Source organism: Haliotis rufescens, unplaced genomic scaffold, assembly GCF_023055435.1.
Source record: "Haliotis rufescens isolate VD_foot unplaced genomic scaffold, xgHalRufe1.0.p SCAF_19, whole genome shotgun sequence".
Classification (NCBI taxonomy): Eukaryota; Metazoa; Mollusca; class Gastropoda; order Lepetellida; family Haliotidae; genus Haliotis; species Haliotis rufescens.
Window position 1 is genome coordinate 17,561,299 of NW_025963879.1, and position 21,301 is coordinate 17,582,599.

General features: G+C 44.9%; 1 protein-coding gene across 1 annotated transcript in view; it reads right to left on the bottom strand.

Moving 5' to 3' along the window:
- The window catches only part of LOC124137553, a 105,443-nt gene that overhangs the window by 24,891 nt on the left and 59,251 nt on the right, over positions 1-21,301 (bottom strand). The window contains exons 45-63 of the mRNA XM_048398946.1: positions 20,834-21,084; positions 19,779-19,893; positions 18,281-18,531; positions 17,652-17,766; positions 16,433-16,611; positions 16,152-16,266; positions 15,519-15,709; positions 14,174-14,288; positions 12,864-13,099; positions 11,286-11,400; positions 10,732-10,898; positions 9,351-9,491; positions 7,642-7,753; positions 7,115-7,344; positions 6,466-6,580; positions 4,076-4,356; positions 3,281-3,395; positions 2,718-2,881; positions 1,402-1,519 (exon numbers count right to left, since the gene is read on the bottom strand). Of these exons, the coding sequence (XP_048254903.1) occupies positions 1,402-1,519; positions 2,718-2,881; positions 3,281-3,395; positions 4,076-4,356; positions 6,466-6,580; positions 7,115-7,344; positions 7,642-7,753; positions 9,351-9,491; positions 10,732-10,898; positions 11,286-11,400; positions 12,864-13,099; positions 14,174-14,288; positions 15,519-15,709; positions 16,152-16,266; positions 16,433-16,611; positions 17,652-17,766; positions 18,281-18,531; positions 19,779-19,893; positions 20,834-21,084 (3,126 nt within the window). The remainder of the gene's footprint in view (positions 1-1,401; positions 1,520-2,717; positions 2,882-3,280; positions 3,396-4,075; positions 4,357-6,465; positions 6,581-7,114; positions 7,345-7,641; positions 7,754-9,350; positions 9,492-10,731; positions 10,899-11,285; positions 11,401-12,863; positions 13,100-14,173; positions 14,289-15,518; positions 15,710-16,151; positions 16,267-16,432; positions 16,612-17,651; positions 17,767-18,280; positions 18,532-19,778; positions 19,894-20,833; positions 21,085-21,301) is intronic.

The following is a 21,301-nucleotide window of genomic DNA, read 5'->3' on the forward strand; positions in this document are numbered from 1 at the left end:
TGACGGAAGCGAAAAATATTTGAAGAGCTTAGCTTATGATTCATAAACAATAACACCGGGTGTTCGCGAAAGGAGTCTAAGGCTCTGAGGGGCGGTGGGGTGGCTAGCCGTGTGGTCAAAGCTTTCGTTCGTCACGCCGAAGACCCGGGTTCGATTCCCGACATGGGTACAATGTGTGAAGCCCATTTCTGGTGTTCCCCGCCGTGATATTGCTAAAAGCGGCGTAATCCATACTCACTCACTTAAGGTTCTGAACTACCAGTAGCTCTGACGAGACTAGAGTAAGATCTCTTCACCCGTGAATATCCGGGTTAGAATAGGTCTCAGCAACCCATTCTCTACGTAAGAGGCGATTATCTTTGCCCAAAAAGGCAACTACAAGGATTGGAAGGTCAAGCTCTCTGACTTGGTTGATGCATGTCATCGTATCCAACTTGCGTGGGTCGATGTTTATGATGTCAATCACTGGATTGTCTGGTCCAGACTCGATTATTTACAGACCACCGTCATATAGATGGAATATTGCTGAGTGTAGCGTTAAACAGCACACAAACATCTCTCATCCTCGATCAACAAGGGTCTTATCTCTACATAGCCTCGCTTTGAGTCTGATTCGAAATTACACTAATTTGGGATAGACCTTTAAAAGTGCAGAGCGGTGACAACATAACAGTCATAAGTTTTTATTTATTAACCAATCTCGATTCCCACGTTTTATGAAACAAACATGTTTACAACCACTGTATGAGAGAAGTGTCTCTGATATAAGAGACATGGAGATGGACAAGTCTCATCCAAAACAGTGTTATGGCAAATTCCAGGGCATCATAAATGGATCATGTTTAATGCCAGAGGATGATGTAGCGTTTGATAAAGGCGTCTTCCTTAAAGTGTGCTTCTTATGGTAACTAGACCGCCTCAGTGGTCTAATGGTAGAGCGTCCGCCCGGAGAGCGGAAGGTCCGGGATTCGATCCCGGCCGCGTCATACCAAAAGAAGTTAAAAGATGGTACTTGTTGTTACCCTGTCTGACGCTGGGCATTAAGGGGCTAAAACAAGGACTGGTCTGCACGGAGTCAGTATACTGTGTCATAAAATATAAACTGCCGGGCGAAGAAAATATCGACTTTAAAATTCGATTTGACCACAAAACATTGAAAACGTTACAAAAACGATTCTATGCTGAAAACAGTTGTCGAAACACTGCAACTTTAGGTCCCAACACAACTATGATCACAACGCATCAAATACATCAAAATCGAATAACTATTTCTGGTTTGTTTAATATCAGCCACCATCAAACATGGGTGTATACTTTCTTTTCCCCAGCAGTTTAGTTCAACGCATCCCCTGCCCCGATTGATGTAGATTCATTTTGACAAATGAGATGCTGAGAACTCACTTCTGGGTACATTTGTAGATGTTTTTGCTGGCATCGTTGCACTTGCAGTCAAAGTCGCAGCCGTCACTCCAGATGTCGCCCTGGTTGTGGATAGACCCATCCGTGTACACGCACTTCCCTGACGAAACAGTTCCGAGTTGGCATTATGTCTTATATTTTTATTGTTGCAGGATCCTGAGGGGTACATGGGGTTTTATGGGTCCTGAGGTTTAATACCAAGAGCCGGAGGTCCTGACGAGGGACATCATAATTAAAACCCAATGTACCCCGAGTGATCCCGCTACAACCAATTTCTCTTACCAACATGTTTTAATATGACATTGTAAAACAATTCTAAAAAATTCCAAATTGATAGAAAACAGCTACTCGATTGAGCTGAGGTTAGGTTGCGCTATGTCACATGACATCCATTGGCTCGGAAAAAGAGTGCAGCTTTTTGCTATGACGCGGTCTATAAAGCGTGTATTCTGTCTCTCAGAAATGCACGTGGCGGGGTATAAGAGATTTATTCCTCCGCTCCAGTGTTTTATCAAGATCACGTGGACCAATCAGAGCTCATCCTTCTGACATGGTGGTATGATAATGTTTTTTATGTAAAAAATCAAATTATCTTGTTCCTGCCAGTTGTCATTATGGATTAACAAATTGCGGGAGAGATTCCAGGAGAAATAACATTGCTGAGGAATATATGGAGGGTTAGCACAGCAGTATCAGTTCTTGCCTGTTGCGAGGATGGTCTGGGTTCGAACTCCCTAATTAGTTCAATTTGTTAAGCCTACATATTTGTAAATATGGAAGTATTTTATTTACTCGCGCTGTTCCAAACCTTGCAATTTCATATTTTTTTGGTAACGGACGCATCATGGAGGCTGATTTTCTTTTTAACAGTGACAAGTTAGTTTCGTCAAAAGTATTACAGTAAACTACGTTTATAACAAACACGCTTATAACGAACTGACCGATATAACAAACTTAATTTTTAGTCCCTGCCATTTGTTGTATATATGTTGTATATATGCTTATAACGAACTACAATTAGTGGTCCCTTTGAGTTCATTACAGTTCGTTCGTTATTTGAGGTGAGGTGAAAAGGGGTTTAACGTCACGTTAAAGATTGCTTCTCTTATATAAAAATGTGTGTGTGTGTGTGTGTGTGTGTGTGTGTGTGTGTGTGTGTGTGTGTGTGTGTGTGTGTGTGTGTGAGTGCGTGTGTGTATGTGTGTGTATGTGACAATATACAAGTATCGTCAGCTATAAAAGGGCCTGTCTTCGTGCAGTCACGCTTGAGAGAAGGCGGAGGCAAGTCACAAACTTACCAATGGCGACGCCTGCGGTAACTTTAGGTGTTGGTGCTGGTGTCGTAGTCGACATCCCTGGTTTGAGGGTGGGTGTGAAGTCACAGATGGCCTTCTCACAGCAGGTGTCTGCGGGGTCGACACTCAGCTTACATTGTGGGGGGAGGCCATAGTACTTTGGACATCTGGAGAGAGAAATGGGTCAAATATTTGCACAAAAGATCGAAAAAGTCATAAGAAATCACACCGAATCCCATTTACCTTTAAACCAGTAATTCCCGAGTGTCCTGACAATGCCTGAATTACGAATTATGGAAACGCCACTGTATATTTGCATAGACATGTCCAGCAGCAGGTGGGTTCCGGAATAACAAGGTTGATTTGGACACGCATGGATTCTTAGGAGTTTAAATGTTTTCTAATTTGAGGGCGTTATTGTTTATTTGATACCTTATGTTATCGCCTTCTTGTTTCCAATGAAAGTTACAAGTGTCGAATAGACGTTTGAGACCTCTAAATTGAATACACAGTAGGTTTATCTCCTATTTGATGATGATGATGATGATGATGATGATGATGATTACCTTTCCGAGCATCTGTACTGCCCTCTGGCGGCGTCAATACACTCACACTTGTAGTTGCAGCCGTCGTTCCACGTCTGGCCCTGGCTGTAGATGTGTCCTTTGTAGACGCACACAGCTGGGGAGGAATGAACAAGAATTACACATAGCCGATACTACTGCCGTTGCTACTACTTTAACTACCACCACTACCACTACAACTACTACTACCGCCGCTACTACTACAACTACTGTTGCTTTTCTACATTGAACTACTACTGCTGCTGCTACCACTACAACTACTACTACCTCTACTACTACTACTACTACTACTATTACTACTACTGTACTACTACTACTACTACTACTACTACTACTACTACTACTACTACTACAACTACTATTGGGGGCTATGCGTACCTTGGCCCACGCCAGAAACCTATGACTGTGGGTTCGAATCCCGGTTGGCCCTGATTATGTTTCCAGGTATGTCAGTTTGTTTCTTGGGATATTTCATCGAAAAAAATAAATTGTCACAGAAAATGTTTGAAAACAATAAGAAGTTTTCGGCCACAAACATTACATTGCTGCTATGCGGTTTTCTTGAAAAATATATTCAGGCTTATATTTTGAAATAATAACACATCTGGTTTAAAAAAAAGAATAAAATATCTAACCTCCACACACAATCCAAAGCCCCTCCCAAGAATATAAAATGGTAACTGTACTTCTGCAGCTGGTTTTGTTTTTCCAGCCACTTACATAGGTACAATCGGCTTGTACCAACTATGGCTTATAAATGGTCTCTAAAAGGCTTACTTCTTATTCCGGATCCGATCACACCATACTGTGGGTTGTAGTTGTTGTTGCTACCGCTGATGCCGGTGATGGTCCCGGGGATGTTGGTGGGGAGGTAAATGCCGGAGATGTTGGGGTACGACACTCCTGGGCTGACCCCCGGGGAGCCGGTGCCGACGATGGCGGGGTTGGTGGAGTACCCCACGGGAGGGAACTTGTTACATTCAGGCACCAGGCAGCAGGGGTCGGTGGGGCTGGCTATCAGGTGGCAGGTGGAGGGGACGTTGTCGTAGCTGGGGCACCTGGGAAGTGAGTGAGTGAGTGAGTGAGTGAGTGAGTGAGTGAGTGAGTGAGTGAGTGAATTGCATGAGTAGGTGATTGAGTGAGTGAGTAGGTGAGTGTGTATATGAGTGAGTGAATGGGTGGGCCGGTGGGTGGATGGGGGAATGAGTAGGTGAGTGAGTGAGTGAGTGAGCGAGTGTGTATGCGTGTGAGTGGGTGGGTCGGTGGGTGGATGGGGGAATGAGTAGGTGAGTAGGTGAGTGAGTGAGTGAGTGGCGAGTGAGTGAGTGGGTGAGTGTGTATGCGTGTAACCGGGTGGGTCGGTGGTTGGATGGATGGGGGAATGAGTAGGTGAGTGAGTGAATTGCATGAGTAGGTGAGTGAGTGAGTGAGTGAGTGAGTGAGTGAGTGGGTGAGTGTGTATGCGTGTGAGTGGGTGGGTGGATGAGGGAATGAGTGCGGGAGTGAGTGAGTGAGTGGGTGAGTGTGTATGCGTGTGAGTGGGTGGATCGGTGGGTGGATGGGGGAATGAGTAGGTGAGTGAGTGAGTGAGTGAGCGAGTGTGTATGCGTGTGAGTGGGTGGGTCGGTGGGTGGATGGGGGAATGAGTAGGTGAGTAGGTGAGTGAGTGAGTGAGTGAGTGAGTGGGTGAGTGTGTATGCGTGTAACCGGGTGGGTCGGTGGTTGGATGGATAGGGGAATGAGTAGGTGAGTGAGTGAATTGCATGAGTAGGTGAGTGAGTGAGTGAGTGAGTGGGTGAGTGTGTATGCGTGTGAGTGGGTGGGTCGGTGGGTGGATGAGGGAATGAGTAGGTGAGAGAGTGAATTGCATGAGTAGGTGAGTGAGTGAGTGAGTGAGTGAGAGAGTGTGTATGCGTGTGAATGGGTGGGCCGGTGGGTGGAAGGGGGAATGAGTAGGTGAGAGAGTTGGTGAGTGAGAAAGTAGGTGAGTGAGTGAATTGCATGAGCAGGTGATTGAGTGAGTGAGTGGGTGAGTGGGTGAGTGTGTAAATGAGTGAGTGGGTGGGCTGGTGAGAAGATGGGGGAATGAGTAGGTGAGAGAGTGAGTGAGTGAGAAAGTAGGTGAGAGAGTGAATGAGTGAGTAAAGTGAGGGAAGGAGCAAAGGAGTTGTCACACCGCTTTTAGACGTATCACGCCCTGAGACAAAAATAATTAGCTTTAGTAATTGCATGAGTGGGTGAGTGAGTTAAAGGTGGGTGGGTGAGTGAATGAGTAGGTTAGTGTGACAGTGGGTAAATTAGAGAGAAGGTGAGTGAGGGAATTGCACGAGTGGGTGAGTTAGTGAGTGAATGAGTGAGAGAGTGAATGGGTTGGAGGGTGGGTGGGTGAGTGAGTGAGACAATAAGTGAGTGAGTGAATGAGTGAGTGGGTGAGTGAGTTGTCACACCGCTTTTAGAAATGTACAAGACGTATCACGCCCTGAGACAAAAATAATTAGCTTCACAAATATTTCTTGGAATGGAAATTACAAAGAGTGAATACGTACAGTAACCAAGATAGGAAGATTACGAAATATTTTACCAGAAACGTCAGGAAAAAGCAAAGAACTTTTTTTGAAGTGTATTCCATTTAAGGAAGAGAATTTATGGATGTCAACTTCTTTATTATGATAACAAAGAAGTTGACATCCATAAATCCATATATTCTCTTCCTGTATCACCTTTAAATGCCATTCAGTGAGTGAGTATGGTTTTACGCCACTTTTAGCAATATTCCAGCAATATCGCGGCGAGGGACACCAGAAATGGGCTTCACACATTGTACCCATGTCGGGAATCGAACCCGGGTCTTCGGCGTGACGAGCGAACGCTTTAACCACTAGGCTACCCGACCGCCCCGCCATTCAAAGAGTTAATTCATGTAAGGTCACCGAACCTGGAAACCAATTAATTAAGCAAACACACGTTATTATATCCATGTATCCACATCTCCGAACATGATGTCAGTGAATATATACAGGGAAGGAATCCGTTGTTGATTCAACCAGGTCGATTGTTTTCAATTTATAATAATCCAGCATTAATGTCGAATGAAAGAAGGAGTTATATTGTCTCGATATTTTATCAATGACGTCAGTGGGGTTGTGTGGTCAGTACGTGGTCAGTACCTCTCGTGGCACGAGTAGTAGCCGGTGGACACGTCCTCACAGCGGCAGGTCTTGGAGCACCCAATGTTCCACTCCTGTCCCTGGTTATAATACACGCCTTGGTACACACAGTAGCCTGCGGCCAAAACATCAACAGGTCAACAAAAACAAATCCTCCTTATACTGAGTATGATAGGTTAATACAATCTGAAAGAGGAGAGGTGAGGTGAAATGGGGTTTAATATAACGTCGCGTCCAAGATTATTGCACTTATATAGCGACGTGCATGCACGTGTGTGTGTGGTTGATTGTACTAGTCCGGACTGATGCCGATTGATAGTGCTAGCTCACTGAGATACCATGCCGCAGTTTAACATGAATACCCCACTCAGACACAGTATACTGACTCCGAGCCGACCAGTCCTTGGTACTGGTAGGGGAATGGTCATTTACGACCGCTTCCAGCTTTGCTGATTTCACACTGGTTGTTCAACGCCACACTCCGCAATATTTCAGCTATAAGACGGGGGAGTTCATACTGAGTCGCCACAATATTTCACTCACATACATCAAATAATCTTGCGAAATCGACCCAAACAACTCTATTGAGTCCAATTATAACGATATTACGATATTAACCTTTGCAAACTTCAAAAATATTTAAACTGACCTCGTTTGCCAAATATAACATTGCCATTCCCGGTCATGCTTGCTGAAGATGGTGAAGCGTTAGGGTTGATGCCTGGGACAGGTGTGGGTGTGGCCACACCAGCAGGGGTGGGGACACCGCCTGGGAAGGGGGTGGGGTTCATGAAGTCACAGTAGGGCTTCTTGCAGCACTTGTCGCTGGGGTCCTGGATCAGCACACATTGCGTCGGCAGGGTGGGGAACTTCTGACATCTAGAAACATAAGTGAGTAATATATCGTTTTACGCCGCCTTTACCACTATACCCACTATATCACAGCAGGGGACATCAGGCATGGGCCACGCTCATTGTAGATTCGAATGACAAATTCGCTGTGATTCTGTTTCTAGGTTGTCAGCACGTACTCGTTGGTTTTACCAAAGTGGTAAACGTCTGAGACCTGCATCACATAGGTTTTCCTCCCATATTAAACTGACACCACATGATATAACTGAAATACTGTTCAAAGCGGCGTTAAACCCAACTCACTCACTCACTCTTGGTACTTACTTCTCACTACACTTATATTTGCCGGTGACATCGTCGAGGCAGATGCAGTTAAAGTCGCAGCCATCGGCCCAAGACTGTCCCTTCTTGTAAACATGGTTCTTGTAGTAGCAACCTGAAAATGAAAAGCACAGCATCGTGTAAACAAACAAATAAATAAATAAATAAATAAATAAATAAATAAATAAATAAATAAATAAATAAATAAATAAATAACCATCGCCTGTGTTGCAATAAGTCCGCTGTCACTGATTTTGTATCTTTGTGTACATTTGTTTGGTGTTGACGATTAAAAGAGCAATCCTTGAAGTCTTCATTGCTGACCTATTCAGGTATAAGAATTGACATCACTGTCCCTATCTTTGTTGAGGTATAACTGTAAAATTCGGTGTGCACATAAATACATTGTATAAACGCAAAACATATTGAAATCATTTCTGAAGCATACTTCTGTGAACCTGTGAAGATCCTGGGTAGAACCATCTTCCCGAGGCAAGTGAGTTAACTGACTATCAAAGTTCAGTTTCCACCCTTGCCGAACTAGGCTGGTATTATGGAGTTACATTTTGGCTGGACTAACGAGTCTATGCATAGTCCAATCAAAATCGCACAACGAAATCGAAATCTGGTTCGTAAACTGTCGTGCAGATTTCGGTAGATTGCAGGACTTGCAAAGCATGTGCACCGCCAACTTGTTGTCAACAGATATTTTCCAAATCTTTTCATGTTTTTAATCAAGGTGCTCACGTGATTTGATGCACTTCGCGATGTAAGACACGTCTTATCACAATATAGATCTTGATTATCGTCTTGACTTGGCGCTGCCATTTTGTTTGAAATAAATGCAAGTGATACGAGAGGTGAAGTATGATTGGTCCATAGAGGTGCTTAGAAGGGACATAACTCGTAATAGCCACTGGTGGCATAGGAATTCCAGCCTAGTTCGGCAAAGGTGGAAATTGGACTTTAAAGTCAGTTAACTCTCTTGGCTCGTCAAGAACAGGTGTTCAGCAACCAAAGCTTGTCGTAAAAGAAGACTAAGCTTGTCGTAAGAGGCGACTAATGGGATCGGGTGGTCAGGCTCGTTGACTTGGTTTGATGCATGTCATCGTATCCCAATTGTGTGGATCAATGCTCATGATGTCAATCACTGGATTATTTACAGACCGCCACCATATAGCTGGAATATTGCTGAGTGCAGCGTTAAACAACAAACAAACAAGCAAACAAACAAACAAACACACAAAGCATACCCCTGTGCCTGTCTGGAAACATGATACTTGTTTAAGCAACACAAACAATCCAATACAACCAGACCCGATTAATCCAGTCTCCTGGAAAATTCCGGAGCCATGAAGATTTACAATGTAAGTAAATTGTATATTACGTGTTTGCTTATTGTTTGTTTGTCGTTTAACGCAGTACTCAACATTATCCTAGCTATATGGCGGCCTGTAAATATTAATTCGAGTCTAGGCAAGGAAATCCAGTGATTGATATCATAAGCATCGAACAACGCTCATCGGGCTACAATGACATGTAATCAACTACATCACCAAGCCTGACCACCCGATCCATTAAGTTGCCTCTTGCGACAAACATGGCTTGCTGGGGACACACACACCTTTCCTACCTGGAATCCCTGTGGACTGTCCGCTTACACATCATCCCATGCAGGATGATAACTGAGAATACCTATGCAATGTACGCACCTGTCTTGGGTAGTGGCGTGACAGCGCTACCGGGGGAGGGCGTGACCGCTACCCCAGGGGACACGAATGGGTATGGGGATGGCGTCACTCCTGGCTGTAGTGGTGGTTGGCCTGGTTTAGGGGTTGGGATCAGACCGTTGCCTAGGAAACAAATGATGCATTTACAAAACATTGTCCGTTGTTCGTTAAAATTCGTCTTTTTTTCTAGGTCGCATGCCCAAAAAAGTATTTCATAGATATAATAGTGGTACAATTCCAAAATATATGCGAGTACATATCCTTATTATCATGTACCATAGATTAACATGTACCAGAACAACAAGTCTTTTGGTTTGACGCTACCAGGGAATCGAAGCACCAGCCTTCCGTTCTCCGGGCAGACGCTTTACCCACTAGACCACGGAGTCGGCCCCTCAAGTTGACATATACATTAACTACAATACTGTTCAAAACATGTAGAACCTGAAATTTTATCATCAATTATTGTAAACATTCAACAACTCACCCAAGTATCCATTAAGTCAACAACTCACCCAAGTAATCGTGCATTCATTAACTCACCAAAGTATTCCTGCATTCATTACCTCACTAAAGTATCCATGTGTTAGTTAACTCACCAAAGTATTCATGCATCCATTAACTCACCAAAGTATTCATGCATCCATTAACTCACCAAAGTAGCCATGCATTCAATAACTCACCAAAGTATTCATGCATTCAATAACTCACCAAAATATTCATTAACTCACCAAAGTATCCATGCATTAATTAACTTACCAAAGTATTCATTAACTCACCAAAGTATCCATGCATTCAATAACTCACCAAAGTATTCATTTACCCACCAAAGTACCCATGCATTCATTAACTCACCAAAGTACTTATGCATTCATTAACTCACCAAAGAATCCATGCATTCAATAACTCACCAAAGTATTCATTAACTCACCAAAGTATCCATGCATTCAATAACTCCCCAAAATATTCATTAAATCACCGAAGTATCCATGCATTCATTAACTCACCAAAGTATCCATGCATTCAATAACTCCCCCAAATATTCATTATCTCACCGAAGTATCCATGCATTCATTAACTCACCAAAGTATTCATGCATCATTAACGCACCAAAGTAATCATGTTTCATTTACTCACCAAAGTATTCATGCATTCACCTACCTCTTCTCCTAGATAATCTATCACGTTTCTCCATCAATGTATCAACCACTGTCATTACAAATATAAACAAGCAAACACTTAGACAAATCCATCAATCGAGGAAGCTTACATCCATTCATCAGTCAATTCATCTATCACCTTGGCTGTTTATTCCTTTATATAGTCTTTCATTCCTTCATTCAAACAGGCAGGCTCCCTGTACCTGTGATGACCCCCGTGGGTCCCCCCGTGACTGTCAGGAAGCCTGGGGTAGGGTAGACGCCTGGTGCTGGTGTGGGGAGGGGACAGCTGGGGACCTCGCAGCACATGGGATCCTTCGGGTCGGGCACCAGGGTGCAAGAAGCAGGAACGCTTGTGAAGGCGGCGCACCTGGAATGAAAGACATATATATATATATAAATAATCGACTCTGGACCAGACAATCCCGTGACTAACATCATGAGCATCGATCCACGCAATCGGGATACAATGGCATGCATCAAATAAGTCAACGAGCCTGACCACCCGATCCCGTTAGTCGCCCCTTACGACAAGCATTGGTTGCTGAAGACCTATTCTACCCCTGATCTTCACGAGTCACTACGTCTTCTTCTACTACTACTGCTGCTGCTGCTGCTGCTGCTGCTGCTGCTGATGATGATGATGGACAGTGTCACAACAATGAAGTTCTATGCGTACCAACATAAGATGCATTTTTGTAACAATAAGTGTCTCCCTATTCTGCCTATATTGTAACCATGGCAACTGTCTACATACCTCTGTTGGCACCTGTGGAAGTTATTCTTGGCATCCTCACAGCGGCACTTGGCGTTACATCCGTCATACCACATCTGGCCCTGCTTGTACTGCTGACCCTTGTACACGCACATGTCTGGAGAATAGACACAACGTAACTATATGTGTCACGGGTTTGCACACACGTTCCTCCATCACCACTGAATACATACGGCTGCTGTGCAGTGTGGTCCCTATCCTTAACCAACAAATCAAGCCACGGCCTGGCGAGAGGAAAACAAGCAAGTTCTCTGACCAGTGTGTATTTTCATCGCACAAACGCCAGTCTTTAATGTAACAAAGCCTTGCTATGGAACCCTAGAAGGCACATTGTCGACTTGTCGCCCTTACAAAAACAAACAAATAGTGTCCCAATGAACCAAAGCGCGACAATGCGACAAAAGACATTTTGGCCATTTGTCGCATTGTCGAAATTTGTATATTATTTTTTTCATTTTACCAAAGGTCGACAATACGACAATGCGACAATGTTCCTTCTCGGATTCCATACCTTGCTGCCATCTACTCTACCCACTGCTTGAATGTCAGGTAAAGGTTGGGTTCAAATGACATTCATGCATGGAGCGGGGCTCATTTGACTTCCATGAGTTATGCACCATGAATAGTGTATTTGCAGGCTGCTGTGACATACCCTGAATAGTGCTGACAGTAACGTAAAACAACATTCACTCACTCCAACTTAACTGAAACAGGACCAGCAAATGAATAGTGTCGTGCTCTCTTCTGGGTAGAGGAGGTCGGTGGCCCAGTCGTCTAATGCGCAGGAATTCACAATGCAGAGTTGCGTCCATGAAATAACGATCGAGGGTTCAAATCCCAGGTTCGCCCTGATAATGATTATTGACCCTCCTCGGCAGTGTTGGGATTTCACTCACCGAGACGTCTATGTCGACGCAATTACCTGTGGAGAGTTGTGTCCCTTCAGCGTGCCATGATCTTGTGGTCGTGGGTTCGATTCCCTTAATTGCCGTGATTATTATTTATTGGATTTCTGGATTGTCAGCACCATACCATTGCCCGTAGGTTTCACAAAAGTAGTAAGTTTCTACCCCCTGTGACATTTAAAGCTTTTCCTTACGCGTAGTGTATGTGTTTGTTTGTTGTTTAACGTCGCACTCAGCAATATTCCAGCTATATGATGGTGGCCTGAAAATAATCGTGTCTGGACCAGACAATCCAGTGATTGGTATCATGAACATCGATCTGCGCAATTGGGAAACGATGACATGCATCAACCAAGTCAGCGAGCCTGACCACCTGATCCCGTTAGTCGCCTCTTACGTATACGACAAGCACAGTCACCTTTTACAGCAAGAATGGGTTGCTGAAGACCTATTCTACCCCGGATCTTCACAGGTCAGAAGGAATTGTGAAGTACCCGGGTACGATGTGTACATGTGAAGCCCATTCTTGACAAGACAAGCATGTGTTGCTGAAGACCAATTCTAACATGGATCTTCACGGGTCTGACGCGCAGTGATGACACTGAACCGTATTGACTCACTCATACACTTACTCGCATCGTAAGTATTCACTCACCGACAGGGGTGGGTGTTCCTCCAATCGAGGGGGTATGTGAACCAGCTGAGGGTGACACACCCGGCCCGGGGGTTGGGGTAGATACTCCTGGCTTTGGGGTCGAGACTCCGGGGGCTGGCGTCAGATTGGGTCCGGGGGTTGGGACGCGGTCAGGGCAATAGGGCTTCATGCAGCAAACGTTGGTCTTGTCCTGAACCATTGTGCATGTTGATGGCAGTGGAGGATACCGTGGGCATCTAGGGAAATAATAATAATAATAATAATAATAATAATAATAATAATAATAATAACAACAACAACAATAATAATAATAATAATATGATCATAATAATGATAACGATGATGATATCAATTATCACAACGACAATGAATACGGTAATGAATGAATGAATGAATGAATGAATGAATGAATGAATTGATGATGATGATGATGATGATGATGATGATATACATGTAGTATGAATGTTATTAATGAATAAGAACTACGACATTGAAGATGCATATTCGGTTATTGAGTATTATATCTTCAGTTCATCCAGTTAAATATGCTGGGCCCTTATGCCACCATTGTTTTGTTTCTTAAATGATGTCACTTCCTTAATTACCGAACTAGTGAGTGAGTGAGTATTGTTTTACGCCGCTTTGAGCAATATTCATGCAATATCACGGCGGGGGACACCGGAAATGGGCTTCACACATTGTACCCATGTCGGGAATAGAACCCGGGTCTTTGGCGTGACGAGCGAACGCTTTAACCACTAGGCTACCCGACCGCCCCTAACTACCGAACTAACTAGAGATTAATGTGTACTGCTATTTCTAGCATTGTGACCTTACAGTTGGTCTCTAAACGAAGTGACTGCGTCTGTGGTCTAGTGGTAGATCGTCCGTACTGAGAGCGGAAGGTCCGGGGTTCGATCCCCGTCCACATCATACCCAATAGATAGCGACATTTCAGATGTTAAAAGGTGGAACTTGTTGTTACCCTACCTGGCGCCTGGCATTAAGGGACTAAAACAAGGACTGGTCGGCTCGGAGTCAGCATACTGTGTCTGAGTGGGGTATTCATGTTAAACTGCGGCATGGTATCTCAGCGGGCTAGCACTATAAATCGGCATCAGTCGAGACTTGTACAAGCAACCACAAAATCACACACACACACATAAAGGCATGGCTATATAAGTGCAATAATCATGAACGCGACGTTAAACCCCATTTCACCTCACCTCTTAACGGAGTCAAGAGGAATTCATCCAATACACATGAGAATAAAGGGTGCATGTCGGGATGCCGTGTTGTGAAGCACTTACTTCTCTGTACACTGATATTTGCCGCTGTTGGCGTCGATGCAGACGCAGTTGTAGGTGCAGCCGTCGTTCCAGGTCTCCCCCTGCTTGTACGTCTTCCCGTTGTATATACACACGTCTGACAACGAAGAACACAAGGGTTTCAGATTCAGATTTCCATGGGAACAGCACCATTTGGATTTACCATGTAGGTATGTAAATTGCATCATTCGTTTTCATGTATTGTTTGTCGTTTAACGTCACACTCAGTATCATTCCAGCAAGATGAGGTTGGACCCGGGGTAGAATAGGTCTTCAGCAACCCATGCTTGCCGTACAAGGTGACTATGCTTGTCGTAAGATGCGACTAACGGGATCGGGTGGTCAGGCTCGCTGACTTGGTTGATGCATGCCATCGATCTCAATTGCCCGGATCGATACTCATGATATCAATCACTGGATTGTCTGGTCCAGACTCGATTATTTACAGACCGCTGTCATATAGCTGGAATATTGTTGAGTGCGGCGTTAAACTACAAACCAACCAACACAACGCAGCCTGTAAATTATCGTGAGTGAGTGAGGTTTTACGCCGCTTTTAGCAATATTCCAGCAATATCACGGTGGGGCACGCCATAAATGGGCTTCAAACATTGTACCTATGTCGGGAATCGAACTCGGGTCATCGGCGTGACGAGCGAACGCTTTAACCACTAGGCTACCATAACGTCCCTGAAAATTATCGAATCTGGACCAGACAGTTGTAGTTAATATGAACAATGACCCACGTTGTTGGAGTACGAAGTCAACGACCACCTAGCCATTATAGGAACCAATGATAATATTATTGTTATAATAACGTTAAGTAACATGCATTTACAGTAAACTACGTTTATAACAAAAACGCTTATAACGAACTGACGGATATAACAAACTTACTTTTCTGTCCCGACTATTTGCTGTAATTATGCTGTATATATGCTTATAACGAACTACGGTTATAACGAACTAAAATAGAGGTCCCTTTGAGTTCGTTATAACCGTAGTTTACTGTACTCAAATTGGCTTATCACGTTATCGTCGTAGTGATATGAACGCTTTTGGAAATGGGGAACCGAAACGTAATTTGACGTAATTGTGACGTTTAAGACGCGTATTACAAAAAGGGGCGTGTCCATCTGTACTGAATACTGAGTGAGTGAGTGAGTATGGTTTTACGCCGCTTTTAGCAATATTCCAGCAATATCACGGCTTCACCAGAAATGGGCTTCACACATTGTACCGATGTCGGGAATTGAACCCGGGTTTCGGCGTGACGAGCGAACGCTTTAACCACTGGGCTACCCGACCGCCCCTACTGAATACTGACCCCGGGTTCCGGTGATGTATGGGTTAAGGCTGGTGGAGGGGAGGCCATGTCCAGTGATGACGCCCGGAACTCCGGTGATGCTGGTGCCTGGTTGGCCGGGGTTCATGGCACAGTTGATGATGTGGCAGCACTTGTCGTTGGGGTCGGTGGCCAGGGAACATCCGGAGGGGATGGAGGGGAACGCGGGACACCTGGAACACGTGTACGTGGGTAATAGGTAAACTGCTTGGCTGGCATGACCTTGCTACTGATTTGCTAAGACACGTTTTGGGGCAATTGCGGGAATAGCTCTCAAAAATATGGCTTAAACACTGACCAGGCACAACCTGCCCCCCGGAAGTGTTGTATCTGTCCCCAACCCGGAAGTGTCGTATCTGTCCCCAACCCGGAAGTGCAGTACCTGTCCCCACCTCGGAAGTGCAGTACCTGTCCCCACCCCGGAAGTGTCGTCCCTGTCCCCACCCCGAAAGTAATGTACCTTTCCCCACCCCAGAAATGACATACCTCTCCCACCCCGGAAATGACATACCTGTCCCCACCCCGGAAATGACATACCTGTCCCCACCTTGGAAATGACATACCTGTCCCCACCCCGGAAGTGACGTACTTGTCCCCAACCCGGAAGTGTCGTACCTATCGTCACAGTTGACCTGTTTTGTGGCAGCGTCTTCACAGCGACACACCTTGTCGCAGCCCTCATTCCACTTCTGACCCTGCCTGAATGGCACGCCGTTGTAGATGCAGAACTCTGCGGGGATAAAGAACAACACATGAACCAGCACAACTGCCTTCAACAGGGCTTAGACACTAACATGCCATTCTTATTTCATTAATTTTGTATACCCTCTAACTGGAAACACTTGATCTGCAAACACTGGACATAGTAAGACCTTGTAAGCACTGCGTGAACTCACGAGGTGTGGGCACTTGTCCAGGGTAGAGGGTGGGGTTGACGATGGTGGCAGGTTTAGGGGTGGAGACTCCCGGCCCGGGGGTGGGCACCTGGTCACCGCACAGTGCCTTCTTACAGCAGGGGTTGACAGGGTCGTAAGCCAGAACGCAGGTCACAGGGAGGTTGGGGTACCTCGGACATCTGTAGATGTCAGAAGATTGTTTATTATAGAGTAGACTAAGAAAAACCGCAAAACAACTGAAAAAGTACTTTAAAAGGTTGCAGTTTATGTCACTGGAAGACATGGTTGACATGGTTTATAAGTGTTTTTGTTTTTTTCATTGTGTGTTTCAAGTGGTTGATAACGATACAAGCATTTGTAAAAAAAGGGTGGATTTGTGCTTGATGACAGTACAAGCATCTGTAAGGAAAGCTAGCATTGTGCTTGTTAATGGAACGAGCATCTGTAAGGAAAGGTAGTATTGTCTTGATAACGGTACAAGCAACTGTGAAGAAAGCTAGCATTGTGCTTGATAATGGTACAAGCAACTTTGAAGAAAGGTAGTATTGTCTTGATAGCGGTACAAGCAACTGTGAAGAAAGGTAGTATTGTCTTGATAACGGTACAAACAACTGCGAAGAAAGGTAGTATTGTCTTGATAACAGTACAAGCAACTGTGAAGAAAGCTAGCATTGTGCTTGATAACACTACAAGCAACTGTGAAGAAAGGTAGTATTGTCTTGATAATGGTACAAGCAACTGTGAAGAAAGGTAGTATTGTCTTGATAACGGTACAAGCATCTATAAAGAAAGCTAGCATTGTGCTTGATAATGGTACAAGCAACTTTGAAGAAAGCTAGCATTGTCTTGATAAAGGTACAAGCAACTGTGAAGAAAGGTAGTATTGTCTTGATAACACTACAAGCAACTGTGAAGAAAGGTAGTATTGTCTTGATAACAGTACAAGCAACTGTGAAGAAAGGTAGTATTGTCTTGATAACGGTACAATCATTCGTAAATAAAGGTGAATTTGTGCTTGATAACAGTACACGCATCTGTAAAGAAAGAGAGCATTGTCTTGATAACGGTACAAGCAACTGGGAAGAAAGGTAGCATTGTGCTTGATAATGGTACAAAAATCTGTAATGAAAGGTACATTGTAGCATTGTCTGGATAAAGGTACAAGCAACTCTGATACTGAAGCTGCTAATGCCACTACAAGACATCATATTCTACCCACCTGTCAGTACATTTGTAGTTGCCTGTTGTACCATCCAGACAAACACAGTCAAAGTCACAGCCGTCCTGCCACTTCTGACCTTCGTTATACGAAACACCCTTGTATACACACACCTCTGAAATGCAGAACCATTAGGGTTCATTTAGAAATCAATTCATCATTTGTATCATAATGTTGAGGCGAGGGTACAACCTAATTGAAGGTGTGGGGATTTTACTGCTGGTTTTGGCCGGGCTGGCGTCTTGTAAGTTTCCCAATGGTATAGGGGTGAACGGTTGCGACAGTGTTAGATGAATGGGTCATGAAGGGGTGAGAGGATGGGAAACGAGCCACATGAAGAGTAGGGTAGCGTTGTTTCCGAGGGGGGAGGGGGGGAGGGGGGGGGGGGGGGGGGAGGGGTAGTGGTATGAGATATATTTACTTGCAAGTTTGGGAGGAGTGGCTCGGTTGAATTGGGGGTGGAGACTCTGTTTCGTGAATGGTTCGAGAAAAAAAGACTTAAATGGTGGGGTCAAGGTTGGGCCTTACGTTTTCTCCAGGAATGGGGATGCCAATTACCTTCAGTGTCAGGTTAAGGGGTTGAGAATGGGGGTGATGTCAGCTCCTTGATGGGTGGAAATGCCACTTACTTGGTGGCGTGGGGGTGACTTGGCTACCCGGGCTGGGTGTGACCCCTGTGCCGGGGGACGGGGACTGGCCCGGGAGGTAGGTGGGTCCAGGCCTGGGGGTGGGTGGCAGGCCGTTACCAGTAATGGTACCGATCACCCCGGTGGTGCTGTTGCCGTTGCCGTTGTCACACTTTGGTGCCTTACAACAGATGGGGTCTTGTGGGTCGGGCACCATTACACAGGTCGGCGCCATGTTGGTGTATGTCGGACACCTGGAACAATGGAAGGATCCTCAAGACACCATTCTTGGTTGTTTGTTGTTTTACGCCGCACTCAGCAATATTCCAGCTATATGACGGCGGTCTGTAAATAATCGCGGCGGGACCAGACAACCCAGTGATTGACATCATGAGCATCGATCCACATGCATCAACCAAGTCAGCGAGCCTGACCACCCGATCCCGATAGTCGCCTCTTACGACAAGCATAGTCGATTTTATGGCAAGCATGGGTTGCTGAAGACCTATTCTACCCCGGATCTTCACGGGTCTGTCATCATTGTGGAAAGGAGGTTTGAGTATATTTAGTAAACATGGTAAAAGTATGAATAAAGATATTGCATCGGATGTTTCTTCACGACTCCCTTGGAAACAGGGGGCAGAGGGGTAGCCTAGTTGTTAAAGCGTTCATTTGTCACACCGAAGGCCTGGGTTCGATTCCCCACATTGGTACAGTGGGTTTCTCTCGCCGTGATATTGCTGGAATATTACTAAAAGCATAGTAAATTCAAGCAAGTGACGTCCCGACTAAAAACATTATGATATCTTGATGTCAGCACAGCAAGATTGCTACATTATATTCGCCTGATCCTCACCATCCGATTGGTCATCTGAGGTAAGATGTGAATTGGGTAAACCGCTGAAAGGAGCCGAACTCCTAGGTTTCTATCCATATGTCTTGCTCCTGACGAGCCAGCGTCCTTGATTGACAAAGTCTTACAAGATGGACCTTACAGTAGTGAGTGAGTGAATGAGTATGGTTTTACGCTGCTTTTAGCAATATTCCAGCAATATCACGGCGGGGGACACCAGAGATGGGCTTCACACATTGTACCCATGTCGGGAATCGAACCCGGGTCTTCGGCGTGACGAGCGAACGCTTTAACCACCAGGCTACCCGACCGCCCCTGGACCTTACAGTAAAATACAATGAACACACAATGCCATTTAGAAAGTGGTCAAATGTAACAAATGTTATATTTGGGATGACACTTTCTTGGTAAAGTACAGATTCTCGTACTTTTTTGGGTTGAGTCCCGTCCGGGATTCGAACTCACACCGCCAGAGTGAGACACCTAATCGCCATCACCCAAAGTCTGCGATCTAACCCACTCAGCAACCGCGGCTTCCACAAAAATGAAAGTCCGACAACTGGTCGTCTAGATCACGTACTTTGTGTACCCCTCTGACAAGTGTACATTTTGTAGGACAACGAACAGGTTCTATTTCGTGTGATATACCTGGCATTGCAGGAGTAGAGGCCGGTGTGGGCATCATCACAGACACACACCCTGTCACACCCCTGGTACCACTGCTGCCCCTGGGTGTACGCCTTGCCTTGGAAGACACACACGTCTGAAAATGAACGTTTATATTAAGTGGATTACATTACAAAAAACGAAAACAATTGCATCTGAATATCCGTCCACATTTTTCCTTGAATGGTTTTTTTTCGATTTGATAAAAAATTCATTGAAAAGAAAGTATGACAACCCTCAGTACTACATGCCATTCGTTTAGATGTGAACATGGGGTAATTTGTTTGTCGTGGAACAACGACCAACGACGTGGCGTAATGTGTTTCTTGTGGACCAATGACCAACGACGTGGCGTAATGTGTTTCTTGTGGACCAATGACCAACGACATGGCGTAATGTGTTTCTTGTGGACCAATGACCAACGACGTGGCGTAATTTGTTTGTCTTGGAACAACGACCAACGACATGGCGTAAAGTGTTTCTTTTGGACCAATGACCAACGACGTGGCGTTATTTGTTTGTCGTGGAACAACGACCAACGACATGGCGTAAAGTGTTTCTTTTGGACCAATGACCAACGACGTGGCGTAATGTGTTTCTTGTGGACCAATGACCAACGACATGGCATAATTTCTTTCTTGTGGAACAACGACCAACGATGTGGCGTAATTTTTTCCTTGTGGAATAACGACCAACGACATGGCATAATATCTTTCTTAAGGACTAATGACCAACGACGTGGCATAATTTCTTTCTTGTGTACCAATGACCATGACGTGGCGTAATTATTTTCTTGTGGAACAACGACCGGGGACGTGGCATATTTTTTTCTTGTGGAACAACTGAACAACGACGTGGCATATTTTTTTTCTTGTGGAACAACGTACAACGACGTGGCGTAATTTCTTTCTTGTGGAACAACGACCAACGACCAACGATGTGGCATATTTTTTTCTTGTTGAACAACGGCCAACGACGTGGCGTAATTTCTTTCTTGTGGAACAACGACCAACCACGTGTCATATTTTTTTCTATACCTTTAGGTATGGGGTTCCCGGGAGTAACGTTTGGGTTGGGTATGGGGGTGCCGCCGATCCCGGGGGAGACGCCAGCGGGTACAGTTGGTGATACTCCGGGTGGGTAGGTGGCTCCCGGACTGGGCGTTGGCTGTGGGGCGGGGGTGTTGACAGGATTCAGGGGTCCGGCGCAGCTTGGCACCTTGCAGCATGTGTTGCTGGGGTCCTGAACCATCACACAGTAGGGAGGGATGTTCACGTACTTCCCGCATCTGCAACAAACATTAGAACAGCCAGTCATCAATGACAGAGCCAGGATTATTTTAATCATATGGTTCAAAATCATGAAATTGTTCATCATGTCACTGCCGGACATAACTTGTCAATACATTGCCAGTTTGTTCAACATGTTTCGATGACGCGAGACTCAACTTTGGAAACAACCTACAGTATTTTCTTGAGTATAGTGCGCACCCATGTATAATGCGC